Below are 15,522 nucleotides of genomic sequence, written 5' to 3' on the forward strand. Positions count from 1 at the left end.
CCCGCACCATCGTGGATCGGAGTTGCGCCATCACTCCGAGGACGGATATTTTTCCTGAGATATGAGTTTGTGGATATCCGAGACATATTTAAGTGAGCATGAAACATCGTTTAATTCGATTGGTATATGCAATTCAATTAAGACATGTAAACGTATGTAAACTTGGAGATCCTTTAAAAATTCTGCATAAAATAAGCCACCATATCAAGACAATCAGGGTATAGAAGCTCAAAAGATAAAAGTCGCTGCACTAGTATAGCTGTTAAACGTGATAATGTCCTCCAGACCAGTGATGCTGGTATTATTCTGACACCTTAGGAAATGGAACAAGCATAAAATCATGGATACTGTTTATTTCCAACCAATTATTGTATAGACTAGTCGGTCTTATCCCGGCTTGTGGCTCTCGACAAAGCCAAGTCGTGCATGGAGGATTTGGCGGATTTGGAACCATCGAGGGTGCTGACCGCATGGAACGAAAAGTCGAGCTCCCCAACTAACCCTTTAACGTTTCTGCAAAGTTTTGTCAGTAAACCCTCTAGTACTAACTCGAACTTATCACCTACCGCATCAATCTATCTACGTCACCGACAATACACCTGGTCGAAATCTGCAGCACTGAGAATGCCGCAAATCCTGGTTCGGCAATGTGTCTGAGACTGAGAATATCTTTGTCAAGAGCCTCCAGCCTCCTCGAAAAGCTATACGGTCTCGGTGCCTTCAGATACGGGGGCAAGGGTTGGCGGTTTGTGATACTTGCTGAGAGAAGACACAGAACCGATGTAACCTCATGGGTCGTGACCTTGGCACTAGCGACGAGCCTTTTGAAATCATGGATCCAGGCTGAGTCTGATTCATCTGGATCATTGCCAAGGTGCAAGAGGGAGTCGGATGCATAACCCAAAAGACTTAGATAGTTCACAATACTAAAGGCGCATTAGCAATTTACACTTGAGATAGGCTTTGAGTAGCAAACATACTTTTCGATGCATAGAATGATTGCATCATATTGCTTCTTTGGGAATCGACCACCAATAGGGACCTCCCATTTCAAAAATCCAGAGTAGGTTCGTAGGCCATTGAGCATCAGCATTTGTTTCGAAAATACCTGGTTGCGTGCTTTCAGGAGTCTGCGGCCTGATGATGTTTTCAAAGCCAAGTCACCCTCATCGCCACGGATACGTCCATTTACCGTCTCGTGAATAAGTGAGTAGTAATTTGCCAGCAGATATAGAGAAGCTCCCAAGCTTTGGCGAAGCACCGAGTGTTCCGAGATAGGGTAAGGGAAAACTGTCCATACAAAAGCCATCGCAATACCTCCCGCTACTACCGCCAACCGATATGGGGCAAGAAGATAAGTAGGATAGTATTGCTGCCCGTTCGCAGTTGCAGCATCCACGCCAATCTTCCGGACCTGGAGCTCATAGCCGATTACCATTGTCGAAGTAATGAGAGTGATAATGCCGATGGAACGAAAGCGAAATAACTTGATCGGGATGTAGAAGGCCAAAGACGCAAAGATGAAGAAAAACACAATTATACCTGGTGTCTTTTGGTCCGGAATATACCATGCCATAAAGCTAACCACTGTGGCAATAATGGTACCGAAGATACGAAGAACAAAGCCGAAAATGCTTTGACCTGAGGTAGGAGTCATGGCGAGGTTCACCATGATCATACCCCAAACGAATCGGTGCTGGATAAAAAATGTCTCAGTGTCATGCAAGTATCCGATAACGGCAATGGTCATAGTCGCACATGCCACACGGAATCCGTACGCAGATTCGGGAGAACGCAAGAACGATGGGATAACCCTAATCCTGTCGCCTAGCCTTTCGAAGGCCGTTTTTGGAGGCAGGTGCTCTGGATCCTTTCGGTGCTTGTAAGCTTCTCCAAGGGTGAGAATGTTATTTTGCGTGTGCACATCGCCCATGTTGTCATCGTCGTGAGAGTCTTCCCCTCGAAGTGCGCTTTTCATCCATTTAATCAGGCGCTTAGAACCTGGGATAATGAGACGCGTCTTCGAAAGCTTTCCACTCGCGGCTCTTTCGTCTACGTACTCGACGAATTCTAAAACAACTTGGCCAGTTGAATAGAGCAACTGTTCCATCTACATGTAATAGTCAGTATATCTGCCACGTAAATTGGGTTCCACTATCCAGTCGTTCTTACATAAAGAAATAGGTAGAGTTGGCGCCGGCTTCGATTCCGGCCGATACCAGCTTTATCCTCGGGGGTATCAAATATACTCTCATTGAATGTCGACGGACGGTCAAAAAAGTCCGGAGGGAGATTGAACCCTTTCTCTTCGGCCCAGGTTTGTAAGGCAATTCTTTTGGCCATTCTGAATTCGCCAAGTCTCTGTTTAAAGTGCGCAGTAAACCCCTTCTCGCCCGGAGCTGTACTGCCCGCTGACGACTCGACATCGTCACTGGGTGCTCCCTCTGCGGTGCTATTGTCATTTCTAGCAGACGAAGAAGATTTTTTGGGTGGTTTTGTTAGTTTTAGTGTATATGATATGTGCTGAAGGCCTTCATCGATAGTTTCAATCATCGACGCAAAAGGATCATGGACAGCCCTCATGATATCGTTCCATTCACGCACGACACGTTCGCGTATAGTATCAGGTGGCGCCTCGTTGCCCAGTGGGTCAATGGGTTCATTCCATTTGTTGTATTCGGAAAGACGTTGGAAGATATCCACAATAAAACTTAATCCGACAACAGGAATCATCACTTTTCGTAGATTTCTGAATACATCTTGAAGGTCGTCAGCTCCTAGTTGACCTAAAGCAAACTCACGCTTAGCAAAGGTCAGGTCTCCATGGAGTTTACCATGGAGGTCCGTAATCTTTTGTACTGCTGTTCTAATAGCTTGTGCTTCTGGACTATAAACCTTTCCTTTCTTGTTTACCTTCTCGACAGTGTTATCAAAGGTTTCGGCTCGGCCAAACATGTCGTTCTTCTCCAGAGTCTCAAAGTAGGCTGAATGGGCCTTGAGTGCCCCACGTAAGCCTCCGATATATCCAGCCATCTCCTTGAAAACGACCTGTCTGGAGGTGACTGGAAAAATGAACAAAGAAGTTCCCGTAGAAAGCGCCAGCCCTGTCAGAGAAACTTTCATGATTCGTTTGACAAAGCTGATTGCAGCTACCATCGTAGCCATCTGAGGGGCATAAACAGCGGCGATGTTGGCAACCATTGTGTATATAATCACTGGAAATTGGAGTTGGGGAGCCCTTGCACGGAAAGTGTTGACCAAGTAGATCTGGAAGAAAAGCCAAACACCGCTTACTGCTGATGCAGACGAATTGTACGTTGAAGACCCGCCAGCGCCAGGGTTATTCTGTCGCGCCTTCACGCTCGAATACATCGATAACAAAGCAAGTGCCGATGCTATACAAACAGCGAGTATATTAATTATCATCATCTGGATGAATTTGGCCCTAGGCATAATCGCAAAACCCAAGACGGAAATAATGCCAACGAGGTAGCCGAGAGTCGTAAACTGTTGCGAAACAGCGTCGGATTGGAACCTTTGGCCTGTTAGGTTATTCTATGAGACGATAAATCAGGGAAAGACTAACATTGCAAGGGCAATTGTCGGCGCGATTCCACCTCTAAGCATACATTAGTTCCTGTGTTGTAGATTGGAGCCGGTAAGAACTCACTTGGCCATCATCTTGGCCGTTTGCCAATCTAGGTCTAACTTCGCCCATATTTTCTTGGGATATTTAAAGAAATCCTTGTTCTGATTCTGTTCGTTTGATTCATCTTGTGAACACTGCGACTCCGCAGATGACGCAGCCGATTGCCGTGAACTGACTCGCGATACCATACTGCGCGACGTCCCAGTCCACGGTGCGATTTTCAGGATCTCTCCTCCAGGAAGAGATAAAAGCAAACAAGGTTGGTTAAGGATAAGAACCCCTCATCGACATCTCGCCGCTCTTGTTTTAACCACGTGACCGATCGGCGCTGCGATTCATAGACGTCGTGCAGGAGACGCCGTCGACACGTTCAACGCCAACCAACGGATGTGAGCTGTCGTATTGCCCCTTGGTTGAGTTTGGTCAATTATGGGATGAGCCGTGGTCGAGAGTGTGTCAAGAAGAGATTTTGTGCGGGGAGAAGGCGACTGTTTGAACTCTGGAGATGAAGGCTGGACTTGCTGGTGACGATCAAAAGCAAAAAAAAAGGTGGGCCACGCTACATCGTTGCCAAGAGCGTTGTCTCTGTTGAGTCGACTCCCAATTCTCTCATCTATACTTGCAGATCTTCAATAATATGGTTTATTCTCGGATACAGGCAGTTTCGATATTAGATCGAATAATTCATGGAGATATGAATCATTTGTGTTGGCCAAATCAGATGACGCGAACGGTCGGTTGTCAGTGTCAACTCAGGAACCGAACAGCGCAGATGCCGCGGTCGGTTTGAACCGCGGAATCTCTCCGTAACAACATCAACTATCTTATTCTGAGAAAATAAGATCATGCAATCCCATGATATGTAATATATGTACTCTGTATGTACATTGGAATGGTTCGCATATTGATCGCCCACGTGGAAATTCAACGGTTGACGCTATCGGTCGGCGATCGATAGTCGATACGAGTTGACGCAGGGGGGGGATTTGCGCCAGTTGACACTGACAGCTGATGGGCAATTGGATGATATTCCTGGTTCATGTTTGATGATCCAATCTCTCCAGTAGAAAGTTGACAAAATATTCGAATCAATTATGCTGCTCTTTCTCGTCCATATCTCTGCTCATGTCTGCTATGTTTTGAATGGCTTCAACCCCTGAAACCCGCCGTTCCCTGGATCCTCTAATCTTTGGCGTCTATCGCGAGGTTTGGCCAGCAACAAAGAACCAATCATCTGGTCTTGTTTGATTAATTGGCTTTTTATCTTCGATTTCCCCTCTTCAATAAAGCATCCTCGATTGCTCAACACGATGGTTCCCCAGGTCTGAGTTGCTTTCCGCACTTGGGTCATTTCCGACACAATGGCTACCAACCTTGACAAGCCACTGCCAGAACTCAAAGTCCCAGAATCGCATAATTCACTCTCTCAGAATATCACAACTGCGGTTCCAAAGCGAAAGCCGGTTCCTGTCACCAAGACTGCTACTGCTGCAATCCCTGATGCGACGGCTGCGACCACTGTCCCTGATGTGAATCATGTACCGCGACGAGGATGCTTGGATTGGCGACGATATTCAAGAAAGAAAAGACTTCTTCTCATCGGAATTATCATTGGCGCTGTCTGCCTCATTGCACTCATAATAGGTCTTGCTGTGGGGTTGACTAGAGGACGGAGGTGAGAATTGCCAGGGCCTTCCCTACGACAATACTCCCTCGATAATCTGTATACTCCCTCCAGAAGCTAACACAATGCCTCATAAACAGTCATTCGAACCTGCCCCTTCCCACATCCCACGGCGGACCATACACAGGCGACTTGACATACTACGATCCCGCGCTCGGTTCCTGTGGAATTTCCAGCTCCAGCTCCGACCACATATGCGCGGTCTCACATAAACTTTTTGACGCTGCCTCTAAGGGCTCGAATCCAAACGAAAATCCATTATGTGGACTGAAATTGAGGTTGCGACGGAACGGGGAGAGTGTGGATGTGAAGGTCGTGGATCGCTGTATGACACTCCTTTGATATTCGCTTCCATATACGGGCTTACAGAATTGCTAATTTGAATACACGGATACAGGCGTCGGTTGTAAAGAGACTGATTTGGATGTCTCCCGGGCTGTCTTCAACCAGGTCGCTGACCTTGATCTAGGTCGGGTGGTAGTGGAATGGGCATGGCTGGAGGATTCGCCCATTGCAAGGATCTGATGGTTGATGATTGTGATTGTTTTCTCTCTGCTGCATAGCTTTGTTTTTAGTTCTATGATACCCATTTTGTTGTTGTCAATATTTATTGAGTGGCTGGAAAAGTAGATTGTCAGGATATATATCCATGACAACAGTTGTTATGTAAACAAATAGTGGTTTAACAATTTCGACCACTCGAAAGAGGCTAATTAATTGACTACCTGGTAGCTTGGTACCGAAGAGGTTATTACTGTCCGTTGAACACCAAAAGAGTATATGGTGATGCATCCAACTGGTTATCTAGTTGACGGAAGTGATGTACAGCACCCCAATATGAAAATTTCCCTTGATAATTTAAATAATAACAAACACTGTCAGCCAAGCAACTGGGATAACCCAGTTGGAATCTTCCTTGGTCTAGTGGTCATGATTTCCGCTTGTCATTAACCTGATAAGCGCGGGAGACCGGGGTTCGATTCCCCGAGGGAGAGATTCTTTTTTGCTTTTTGTTTTTGCTACTTTTGCCCATCTCTTTGTCTTGTTTCCTTTTGCTGTTGCAATGCAAATGGGACATGAGCTCTTTTCTCCAATTGGATGTTCATATATCATTATTCTATCTATTTTAATATTCTGGCCATTCGGGGTCGACTTGCTTTCGCCATGCATGCAATCCTCCCTGGATGTCACCCACAAATCTATCTCCACCACGGTCTAGTCCTAGCTCCTTTAACTTTTTAACAGCAACCTGTGAGTCGTTTCCGAGGCGACAAACGACATAGACCGGATCAGTTGACTCTGGTGAAACAATATCCGCCGGAAGCCAAGGAGGTATTTGGCTCGATGGGTCAGTCGGCTCGCCGGTGTTCTTCGGGAGACTCATAGCCGAAGATAGAATTGTGGATATCGGAATGTTGATGCTGTTATCTATATTGCAGATATCGAATTGAACCTTTTCTCTGACGTCGATAATCGTGTGTTGCTTGTTCTCCGTCGAGGGAGCTGCTTCTGGATACATCTTTCGGTACTCTAGCGGTGAGATTCGCTCTTCTGGGGAAAGCAAAACTTCCGGATCGGTGATACCACAGAAAAAGAAATAATCAGTTGATCCCGATGCCAGAGTATCGAGTGTCACACTGGCCTCTGCGGAACACACCGTGCAGTTAGGGCGACGAGAACGAAGCTTTATTGTTCGGAATAACGGCGAAGAGTATGCGGAGAAGATATGCATGGAAGGAGGGCCCGCAGAGATGCCATCGAGCCCAGATGAGATAACCTTGACCGCTTCCGATGCCTGCAGGACGCCCATTGTGCCAACCACCGGGCCGATGATGCCTCCATCTGCGCAGCTGACCACGCTATTTGCTGGGGGCGGTCTTGGAAATACACATCGGTAACATGGCCCTCCGGATTTGTCACCTGCTGGCCGAGGAGGGTAGTTTAATACCACCAGTTGGCCTTCAGTCCGCAATGCCGAGGCAGATATTAGCGGTTTTCCGAGTAACACAGCAGTGTCCGAAATTAGATAGCGTGTGGCCGGATTATCCGTGCAATCGAGAATCAAATCATAGTTTCTGAAGATATCGGCGGCTTCTTGAGGGTTTAAGTGCGCTCTGTGAGGGATATATGTAGGATGCGGGTTCAGCCTGAGATATAAGTCCTGTCAGTATACACGGCAATGTGAACCATAAGTGACGGATGACTGACTCTTGAAGATATTCAATAGCACTATCGACCTTGAATTTCCCAACATTCTTACTCCGATGCAGGACCTGTCTGTGGAGATTTGAGAACTCGACCGTGTCGCCATCTACCAATCCCAAAGTGCCCACACCAGCCCCGGCGAGATATTGAGCAGCCGGACACCCTAATCCACCTGCTCCTACAATCAACACCTTCGCGGACCTGAGTCTGAGTTGGCCTATAACACGTAGACTTTGAGTGAGTATTATCCCTGGGAAATCGTGTATGATGCTGTTCTCAAACAACTAACCTTGCAACCCCAGTTGAGGAACAATCATCTGTCTTCCATACCGCCGATATTCGTCGTCCAGTAGAGGCCAATCCCTCTTCTTGGTACCGTTTTCACTCGATGCAGAATTCGTAGAATGCTGCCCCTTGGTTTCTGCAGCGGCCTTTTCTGCGGTTTCAAGCTCGCGTTTCAACCCCGCGAGCTGTGTCTCGGTGGCGGCGATCTGCGCGCGCAGCGAAGCGCATGTGTCTTCAAGATTATCCATAGCCATTCACGATAAGATGAGCTTATCTCATGCCGGTGAAATGCTCAACATACAACAAGAGGTACGTTCGAGCTGAGTATTGTCGTGGATATTCGTCCCCGCACTGGAGACTTTTTTGTACCTAATCTTATCGCACCGATTGGGAATATCGCGCTAGTCTGTTTTTGGAAGACAGTCTTTCCACCTCAACTTCAACGATAGAAAAACACCATCCCTCTAATTATATTTGTTTTCAGGCTATCCTGACTATACAAGATTTATACTATACACCAATAAATCCATAATAAGACAAAAAGATCCAGTTACAGTTACACAACATCACTCAACTCAGTCTTCGCTTCGATGTATCTTCGAAGCTTTTGTCTATTCTGCGTCTTTTGCTCAAATGCGTAAGCAATTTCGATGAGCTTCTCTTCGCTCCATTTCTCACCCAGAAAGCTAATCCCGAATGGAAATCCAGGTGCATTCTGGACTAGATTCCCGGTCTTGTCGTACAAAACCGATGTTCCATTTGGTGATGCGCCGAGAGGGACTGAAATGACCGGAGAACCCACCATAGCTGGTACACTAGACGCGATCATCGTGGGCAAAAGGATAGCATCAAGGTTGTGACGTGAAATTGCCCCCAGCACTCCTCCCTTTCCGGCATGGTAGATGTTTTGTTGATAAGATGCCCAGAACTGCGGCGATGTGTTGTTGATACCTAGGGCAAGTCCCTCATTCCACAATGCAGTGTCGCGGTGTGGATAATCTTCCAACGGCTCGTGTTGCGTGAATCCCCGCAGATCCTCCAGACTATAAATGCTGTTGGGATTGCTGGTCAACGCCGAGAAATATTCTGCAAGATTGCTGATCAAATCGCCTGCCGTCACAGCATTTGCATCTTGAGTATCGTTCATTAAAGCATCGAATTCTGTGAAGTTTGTGTTCTTGATGATGATGGCACCCGCAGCAGACATCACTGACATAGCGTCCTCGAATTCAGACATAACCGGATCATTGGTGATGCCCAGTCGAGCAATCACATTGTTCGGGATACCAATTCGCTTTCCTTTGAGCCCAGATAACTTGCACGCAGCGACATAATCTGGGGGGCCCGTGTTGGCAAAGGGTGAGGCCAGGGTATAGTTGTCCTTCGGATCTTCTCCAACAATGGCTTGCAGAACTTTGGCTGCATCCTTGACAGTTCGCCCCAGTGGTCCAATGGTATCTTGACGCTCGCTGACGGGAATGACCAGATAGCGCGAGGTCAGCCCAACAGTCGGTTTTATTCCAACAATGTTATTCGAGTCACTTGGACATAAAATACTTCCACTTGTCTGTCAAACATAAGCTGAGAACCCTGGTCACGTTGAACATGATTTACTCACCTCTGTACCAAGGGTTGCCAAAGCGAGTCCTAAGTCAGTCGAAACAGCACTTCCACTTGAACTGCCACAAGGATCTTGCTTGGGATAATAAGCACCATAAGTTTGACCGCTCTGTGCATCCCAACCATTTGAGGAATTCAGTGACCTAGTATTTGCCCATTCGGACATGCTTGTCTTTCCGAGAATAACAAGACCGTTTTCTCTGAGCTTGGCTACAACCGTTGAGTCGGCCGGGACTTTTGCTCCAATAAGAGCGTACGAACCAGCTTGGATGAAGTCAGTTTAAATGGAAAAATAACGCTACGGCCCGAAGAAAGCTTACCTGATGTTTCCATTTGATCTTTAGTGCCTATACTTGCTTTGATCATGACCGGGAGACCGTGAAGAGGTCTTGAATCAATATCATAAATTAGCTACACACCGCTAACTCCAATGTGAATCAGGACATACCCTCGAACCTTGCCACTCTTTCTCTCTCCATCAAGCTCCCGAGCAATATCCAAAGCATCAGGATTGATCTCAACCACCATGTGAAGCGTCGAGTTCACTTCATTAATCCTCGCTATATAAGCCTGTTGGAATGTTAGTATCTGTCAATCCGACGGAATCTGGAATGAAACGAACATTCACTAAATCAACACTGGTAAAGCATCCATTGCTAAGCCCAGCCTCAAGCTGATCAGACGTTGCCTCACCAAGAGATGGATATGTACAACTATTCCCAGTCGTGCTTTTCGACCACCCATAATGCCCCGGCAGTAGAAGAGGCACCAGCGACCAAATATTCGAATGTAGCATCGTGATTAGGAAATAGCAAAATGCAAACCACACAACTATAGTACAACCCATGGCTTTTTGTGACATTTATACGGTCGTACTCTTTACGACTGGTTGTTGACCCCCTGTTTCTTCGACTGTCTCTTATAGGAATGCAAGGGGCCGATCGGCACAGTCAGCAACTCTCCAATACACCGCTATGGAGTGAGAGACATGGAATATGAGACGCTCTGCGACGGGTGAAGTCGATGGATTTAATTGCTTTTTTTTGGCTTAATAATGGTGCTAAGGCGCGTTGCGGTCTGACCAACGTCCTCGAACTCGTCAACTGTAGCACGCTAAGGTTATATTCTGTAGTTTATGTGTAATTATGAAGTATTAATCAATCGATATTATTTCAGTCTTTAGACCCTAGCAGAAGAAGCTTTGAACCGGCTTCTAAACATATCGTGGCTATGCTCTAGTATTCAAGTTTGAGATGTCACATCCCCGTCTAAACCATCAATCCAGACATGACAAAGTCAGACATATTTGAAAGACATGGCATTCTATTCCATATTTATTCCATATTTATCCCATAACCGACCCACTGTCTCACCGGTCCTCTAATAGGTAGTAAATCTAGTTCTTATTTCCCTCCTGACGCACAGCAGCCTCCTCGTCGACACGCTCTGCATGTGTCACCTCATGCTTGTATAAGGTCTGCTCCACAGCAGCACGTCGTTTATTTTCGTCTGCTGCGCCGAATAGAATGTCCATCTCCTCAAGACTGCGGCCCTTTGTTTCCTTGGCAAAGATGAAGACGAACACACCCATCGCCACGCAAAATACACCGAACATGATGAACGTGCGCCAGCCGACGCTGTTGATGGCATGGGGTGTCACTTCGGTAATCACGAAGTTGAACAGCCATTGTGATGTCGCTCCTAGCCCTACTCCGTATGCACGTAGGCGTGTTGGGAAGATCTATAACGAACCTTTGTTAGTTTTCGCTGCTTTCGTGATTGGAAAACGGGGAATTGGAGACTTGAATCTACTCACTTCGCCTAGATAAACCCAGGGGGTTGGGCCCCATGAGGCACTGTACCCGATGACATACAGGTAGATCATGACTACCATCGCTATGGAGGCTTGGGATACACCGGTGGCGTTTGTGTCGGGTGGGTGGGTAGCAAGGACCGCGGCGATGATGAACATCATGCTTGCCATCCAGATACTGCCTCCGACGAGAGAAACTTTTCGTCCCCATCGATCGATACCGACGAGCAGGAAGATACCAGTTGCGACTACCTTGACGGTTCCGTAGACACCAGTGGCGAAGAGTGAGGAGTTGGTCGCGCTAAGACCGATGGTTTGGAAGATCTGGGGTGCATAGTATCCAATGCTGTTTGTTCCTGAGAACTGCTGCCAGAACATGAGGATAAAGCCGAAGAGAAAGCGGTTGCGGTTGCTTTTCTGCAGGAATTCCCGCCAGGTCAAGCCCTCCATTGCGGAATTTTCTTCGTCAATGGCTGCCTTGATCTCAGCAATTTCCTTTTGCACACTCTCACTAGTAGCAGACTCGTTTCTGATGTATGCTAAGGACTGGAGGGCTTCTTCGTAACGCCCCTTTCCCATCAGCCAGCGAGGGGACTCTTTGAGGAAGAAAAGGCCGATCAACATCAGTCCTCCAGGGATCAGCTGAACGGCCACGGGAACGCGCCACTGCTTGGTGCTGCTTGGAATTCGCAACGAGACACCATAGTCCAGCCAGTATGCGAAAGTGCTTCCTATGACGAGGAATTCTTGAAAAAGACCCGCGATACGGCCTCGCGTTTCAGGCGGGCAATTTTCACTGACAAATACGGGTGTGATACTGGACATTCCACCGATTCCCAGTCCAGCGATGACACGACCAGCGTAGATAACCCCAATGGCGTGATGGGCACCGACCTGGAGGGCTGCGCCGACCAGGAAGATCAAAGAGAAAATCATGAGAGAATAGCGACGTCCCAGACGGTCGTTGAGTAGAGCAGCAAAGATGGCACCGAAGAAACAGCCGGCTGTCAAGAGGGAAACCACATTGCTGGATACTTGAGCATTCTGTGCAGAGGCAAACCCGTTCGATTCGGTTGGGAGACCAAAGTCATTCTTGAAACTGTCTAGGGCAAGTACACTGCCCATAACACCCGTATCATAGCCTGAGTGGGTTAGAAAATGTGAAATAAGAGAGAAGATAAGAAGAAGACGTACCAAAGAGCAGTGACCCCAAGTAGGCCACTGTGGTAAGGATGTAAACACGATAGTTCTTAAAGAAGCCCATGATGGCAGCACAAGCAGCACTTCATGGATCTTCAAAAGGAAAAATTCAAAAGAAAAGGTCAGAAAGGAGCGAGCTTCTCTGTTTAAATAGGGAACAAGCAACCCCCCTAGGCCAATTCGGCCCAAGCAGCACGATAATCATCAGGCCATGAGAGCCGGTGTAAGTGGCGTGCACAAGCAAGGCGGCACAAAAGGCACCAGTTCCCCGCCAATTCCATTCCTCCCCGCGTCTTGTATATGATAGATAGTGGAATTCCGGGGATGAAAACGGGGGGAAAATCGGCGATGCTTCTTTTCGTCTGGGGAGGTGTGGATACGACGGAGAAATTGTGTGGTTGAGGGCGACGATAATTTTTCCGTCCACAAAACGAGGCCGTTGAGATGCCAAGTTGCACAAGCTATGCAAGGGATTAATTCGGTGTTTTGATGGAGGTAAGAGGAGGATAAATATATGGGTGGTTATTGATATTGCTGAGTGTCGAGGTGAACGAACTGATGGAGTAGCTGTACAAATTAGCTGTATATCGGACTGTAGGTTGTTTCTTCTCTGTATCAGATGGATTGAATGAATTAGATGAATCAGTATTAGTCACTCACATCCTTGCTGTAGTATTGTAGTATTGCAGCAGCTTGTATAGCATCATGGCATAGCTATATGTGCCTGGTAAAGCAGGATAACAAACAACAACAATCATATCTACTTTCAGAATATCAATATCAATATCATTTTATATTATATCATATCAATATTGATATCTGTCAAAAATTGATTAGCGAGAATTCTTGTTTGTTTGGTTTGGACTGGCAGTGAATGCGATGTATTTCCCAAAAGGGAAACCCAAGCAACAGCCCACAACAATTTCTCTTCTCCCACTCTTTTTCTCTCTCTCTTCCTCTTCTTTCTCCTCTTTCATCCTCTCTCTGACCTTAGGACAGATAAGCACAGTCTAGATTGGTGTAAGAATAATCCTTCTTCTCTATTATTTTCTTCTTACTAATTTGTGAAGACTGCATCTCTAGATAAGAGAAAGAGAAACTCAGATTCTAAGAGCTATCACCGCGGTGATAGCCTTAGAATTCCTTTTTTTTTTCTTTTTCCCTGCGATCGAGAAAGGATCACATTTCTTTTTTTTTTAGCAACCCTCCCTGATCGACTTGGTATGTTATCATGAATGAACATGACTATCTATTCACATGTGTTACTGACTGCCCCTAGTATCTTTATTCCTTAGGCCACTATGTCTGTTGCCTATGCACATCTGGATAGTGTGATCATTCATTTCAATTGCTACTGTTGTGGCACGGAAATCTATCTCGAAGGCGATCAAGGATGAACTTCCCCCGGGAACAGACGTAAGCAAGCTTACAGCGAAAGACGTCGAAAAGTTCTATTTCAAAAAACCTGATACCTGGCCTGGATATGCTAGGTTTAGTAAGTAGAGAAGCATATCTTCCAAGCAAGACAGCAAGCTAACGTTGAGCCAGTCATCGAAGACAAAGCACGGGATACGTTCAGAATTTCGGGCATCTCTCAGATGTGCACCCCCCCTGTCGTCATTATGGACAAAGATGCTTTTTTGAATGAGCCTAAGAAGAAAACCGACTTGGAAGTGTCTGTCGTTCAGTTTATGCAGAATTACCCGAACGCACCGCAAACGGAACACCACACAGTTTTCCCCTTACATGCCAATTGCTGGACTATGATCATCAAGTTCTTTGGTCCAGAGATCGAAGTCAATCTGGGTTTTCTCACCGAGGCTCTCGAATCAAGGACTGACGAGGACTACGCGCAGGAAGGGTTTTTCACTCCCCAACACATCGCAACTAGAAATGAGCCAGGTTGTGATATGCGGGAATTTGTGCAGAATGCTACCATCCCTGAGGATTTCTTTAGTGAAACTACCTTCGCGTCGCCTGGTTTGAAAGAGGCCTTCGAAGACATGTTCCAGGGCTCTATCGCCGGGGGAACCTTGTCCATGATCCCGGGGTTCACCCAACTGGTCGACACTTTCATGAAGCCATTTGACGCGGTCAGATCTGCCGAGGAGCCGTCTTTCTTCACAGACCCTGTCAACATCTCGGAAGTTCTCGGTATCGTTCAGACATCTCGCCACCGTCGTCAAATTACGGATGCAAAGCGTGCCGAACGCGAGTCCAAAATGGCTGAGGCCGGAAATGGCAACGCGGCCGACTCCAAGTCTTTCTTGCCTAAACTCCCCGGCGAAATACACCAGCTGATATTGGAATACCTCAACCTTGAGGATATCGAGAACGTCCGTGAGTGCTTCGAATGGGACATCCCGCAGTCCTTTTTCTACAAGGATGTTCGCAAAGATTTCTTTTTTGAAGTGCGGGACTTTGGCGTCGATGATCTCGACTGGGGTTATTTCAACCTCCAGACCGAAAAAATGATGAAACACACCCAAATTTTGAGTAATCGCAAGAGGATCAACTGGATCCTTGAAGATACCAAGGTGATTCTCAACGACATTTGGTTCGACTCTCTAGTCGGACGCAGAGAAGGTCTTGACGACGATTTCCTCGGCGATTTCCTTGAAGGACTTGATGCCGATGATGAAGACGGTATTGATAACCCAAACGAGGACTTTGACGATCAAGAATCCGGGGAAGAGTTCGATGACGAGTTTGAGGAGGGCGATGAACCTGAGGGCTCGGCGAATGAGGCTTTTTACGACGCGTTGGATTAGAGAATCCGTGATCGTTGGTTTAGCTAGGACATGGCAGTCGACCACATCTTTTGATCATCCAATTTACTGGATAGACCCTTGTATTTTGTCCTTTGGGATACGATTTGCGTACTTGCGTACGACGAATTCAAAATGTTGGCAGGAAAAAAGAAAAGGCTAAAAAAAAGCAGAAAAGAAAAAACGACGCAAAAAAAGGATGAAAAGCAGAACTACTGAAAAAATCGAAACAGGAAAAATGAAGAAAAAAACAGGGGGAAAAATCAAAACAACAAAAAAACATGTATCTAGTCTTAGC

The 15,522-nt window shown here is 46.6% G+C and overlaps 6 protein-coding genes and 1 non-coding gene across 7 annotated transcripts; 3 read left to right on the forward strand and 4 right to left on the reverse strand.

Moving 5' to 3' along the window:
* Positions 1 to 54: 54 nt before the first annotated feature.
* On the reverse strand, positions 55 to 4,330 carry ASPWEDRAFT_38732 (uncharacterized protein). The gene is made up of 6 exons (XM_040834952.1): positions 3,671 to 4,330; positions 3,587 to 3,619; positions 2,173 to 3,535; positions 981 to 2,110; positions 567 to 926; positions 55 to 513 (listed from the first exon to the last, which is right to left on the reverse strand). The coding sequence occupies exons 1-6, from the start codon at positions 3,835 to 3,837 to the stop codon at positions 378 to 380; spliced, it is 3,189 nt and encodes a 1,062-aa protein (XP_040690766.1). The 5' UTR covers positions 3,838 to 4,330; the 3' UTR covers positions 55 to 377.
* Positions 4,331 to 4,523: 193 nt separating this feature from the next.
* Positions 4,524 to 6,080, forward strand: ASPWEDRAFT_181996 (RlpA-like double-psi beta-barrel domain-containing protein). Its single transcript, XM_040831902.1, has 3 exons — positions 4,524 to 5,324; positions 5,414 to 5,658; positions 5,731 to 6,080. Exons 1-3 carry the CDS (start codon positions 5,011 to 5,013, stop codon positions 5,856 to 5,858), a joined length of 687 nt encoding a protein of 228 aa, XP_040690767.1. The 5' UTR covers positions 4,524 to 5,010; the 3' UTR covers positions 5,859 to 6,080.
* A 163-nt stretch (positions 6,081 to 6,243) lies between these two features.
* On the forward strand, positions 6,244 to 6,328 carry ASPWEDRAFT_t82. The gene has a single exon. It is a non-coding gene; the product is annotated as a tRNA-Asp (tRNA).
* Positions 6,324 to 8,153, reverse strand: ASPWEDRAFT_152876 (HesA/MoeB/ThiF family protein). Its single transcript, XM_040829632.1, has 3 exons — positions 7,828 to 8,153; positions 7,542 to 7,755; positions 6,324 to 7,480 (listed from the first exon to the last, which is right to left on the reverse strand). The coding sequence occupies exons 1-3, from the start codon at positions 8,075 to 8,077 to the stop codon at positions 6,460 to 6,462; spliced, it is 1,485 nt and encodes a 494-aa protein (XP_040690768.1). The 5' UTR covers positions 8,078 to 8,153; the 3' UTR covers positions 6,324 to 6,459.
* A 226-nt stretch (positions 8,154 to 8,379) lies between these two features.
* Positions 8,380 to 10,239, reverse strand: ASPWEDRAFT_26508 (putative amidase; the record flags this gene model as incomplete). The annotated part of the gene is made up of 5 exons (XM_040832862.1): positions 8,380 to 9,390; positions 9,442 to 9,707; positions 9,764 to 9,831; positions 9,892 to 10,013; positions 10,066 to 10,239. The coding sequence occupies 5 exons, from the start codon at positions 10,237 to 10,239 to the stop codon at positions 8,380 to 8,382; spliced, it is 1,641 nt and encodes a 546-aa protein (XP_040690769.1).
* A 600-nt stretch (positions 10,240 to 10,839) lies between these two features.
* ASPWEDRAFT_107335 (sugar porter family MFS transporter) lies at positions 10,840 to 12,520 on the reverse strand (the record flags this gene model as incomplete). Its single annotated transcript, XM_040827878.1, has 3 exons — positions 10,840 to 11,184; positions 11,260 to 12,398; positions 12,451 to 12,520. The coding sequence occupies 3 exons, from the start codon at positions 12,518 to 12,520 to the stop codon at positions 10,840 to 10,842; spliced, it is 1,554 nt and encodes a 517-aa protein (XP_040690770.1).
* Positions 12,521 to 14,352: 1,832 nt separating this feature from the next.
* ASPWEDRAFT_38743 (uncharacterized protein) lies at positions 14,353 to 15,422 on the forward strand. The gene has a single exon (XM_040834954.1). The coding sequence runs from the start codon at positions 14,367 to 14,369 to the stop codon at positions 15,225 to 15,227; it is 861 nt and encodes a 286-aa protein (XP_040690771.1). The 5' UTR covers positions 14,353 to 14,366; the 3' UTR covers positions 15,228 to 15,422.
* The last annotated feature ends 100 nt before the right edge of the window (positions 15,423 to 15,522 follow it).

Source organism: Aspergillus wentii, assembly GCF_001890725.1.
Source record: "Aspergillus wentii DTO 134E9 unplaced genomic scaffold ASPWEscaffold_3, whole genome shotgun sequence".
NCBI classification, from domain to species: Eukaryota; Fungi; Ascomycota; class Eurotiomycetes; order Eurotiales; family Aspergillaceae; genus Aspergillus; species Aspergillus wentii.

Bases quoted from the DNA above. Each gene is read 5' to 3' on its own strand.
- ASPWEDRAFT_152876 (XM_040829632.1), bottom strand. From the start codon at position 8,077: ATGGCTATGGATAATCTTGAAGACACATGCGCTTCGCTGCGCGCGCAG. The intron at 7,756-7,827 runs GTTAGTTGTTTG...TACGTGTTATAG, and splicing joins TCCTCAACTGGGGTTGCAAG to GCCAACTCAGACTCAGGTCC. The intron at 7,481-7,541 runs GTCAGTCATCCG...CTTATATCTCAG, and splicing joins GCTATTGAATATCTTCAAGA to GCTGAACCCGCATCCTACAT.
- ASPWEDRAFT_38743 (XM_040834954.1), top strand. From the start codon at position 14,367: ATGCGGGAATTTGTGCAGAATGCTACCATCCCTGAGGATTTCTTTAGT.
- ASPWEDRAFT_38732 (XM_040834952.1), bottom strand. From the start codon at position 3,837: ATGGTATCGCGAGTCAGTTCACGGCAATCGGCTGCGTCATCTGCGGAG. The intron at 3,536-3,586 runs GTTAGTCTTTCC...AACAGGCCAAAG, and splicing joins CCGACAATTGCCCTTGCAAT to GTTCCAATCCGACGCTGTTT. The intron at 927-980 runs GTATGTTTGCTA...ATGCGCCTTTAG, and splicing joins ATCATTCTATGCATCGAAAA to TATTGTGAACTATCTAAGTC.
- ASPWEDRAFT_181996 (XM_040831902.1), top strand. From the start codon at position 5,011: ATGGCTACCAACCTTGACAAGCCACTGCCAGAACTCAAAGTCCCAGAA. The intron at 5,325-5,413 runs GTGAGAATTGCC...CCTCATAAACAG, and splicing joins GGGTTGACTAGAGGACGGAG to TCATTCGAACCTGCCCCTTC. The intron at 5,659-5,730 runs GTATGACACTCC...ACACGGATACAG, and splicing joins TGTGAAGGTCGTGGATCGCT to GCGTCGGTTGTAAAGAGACT.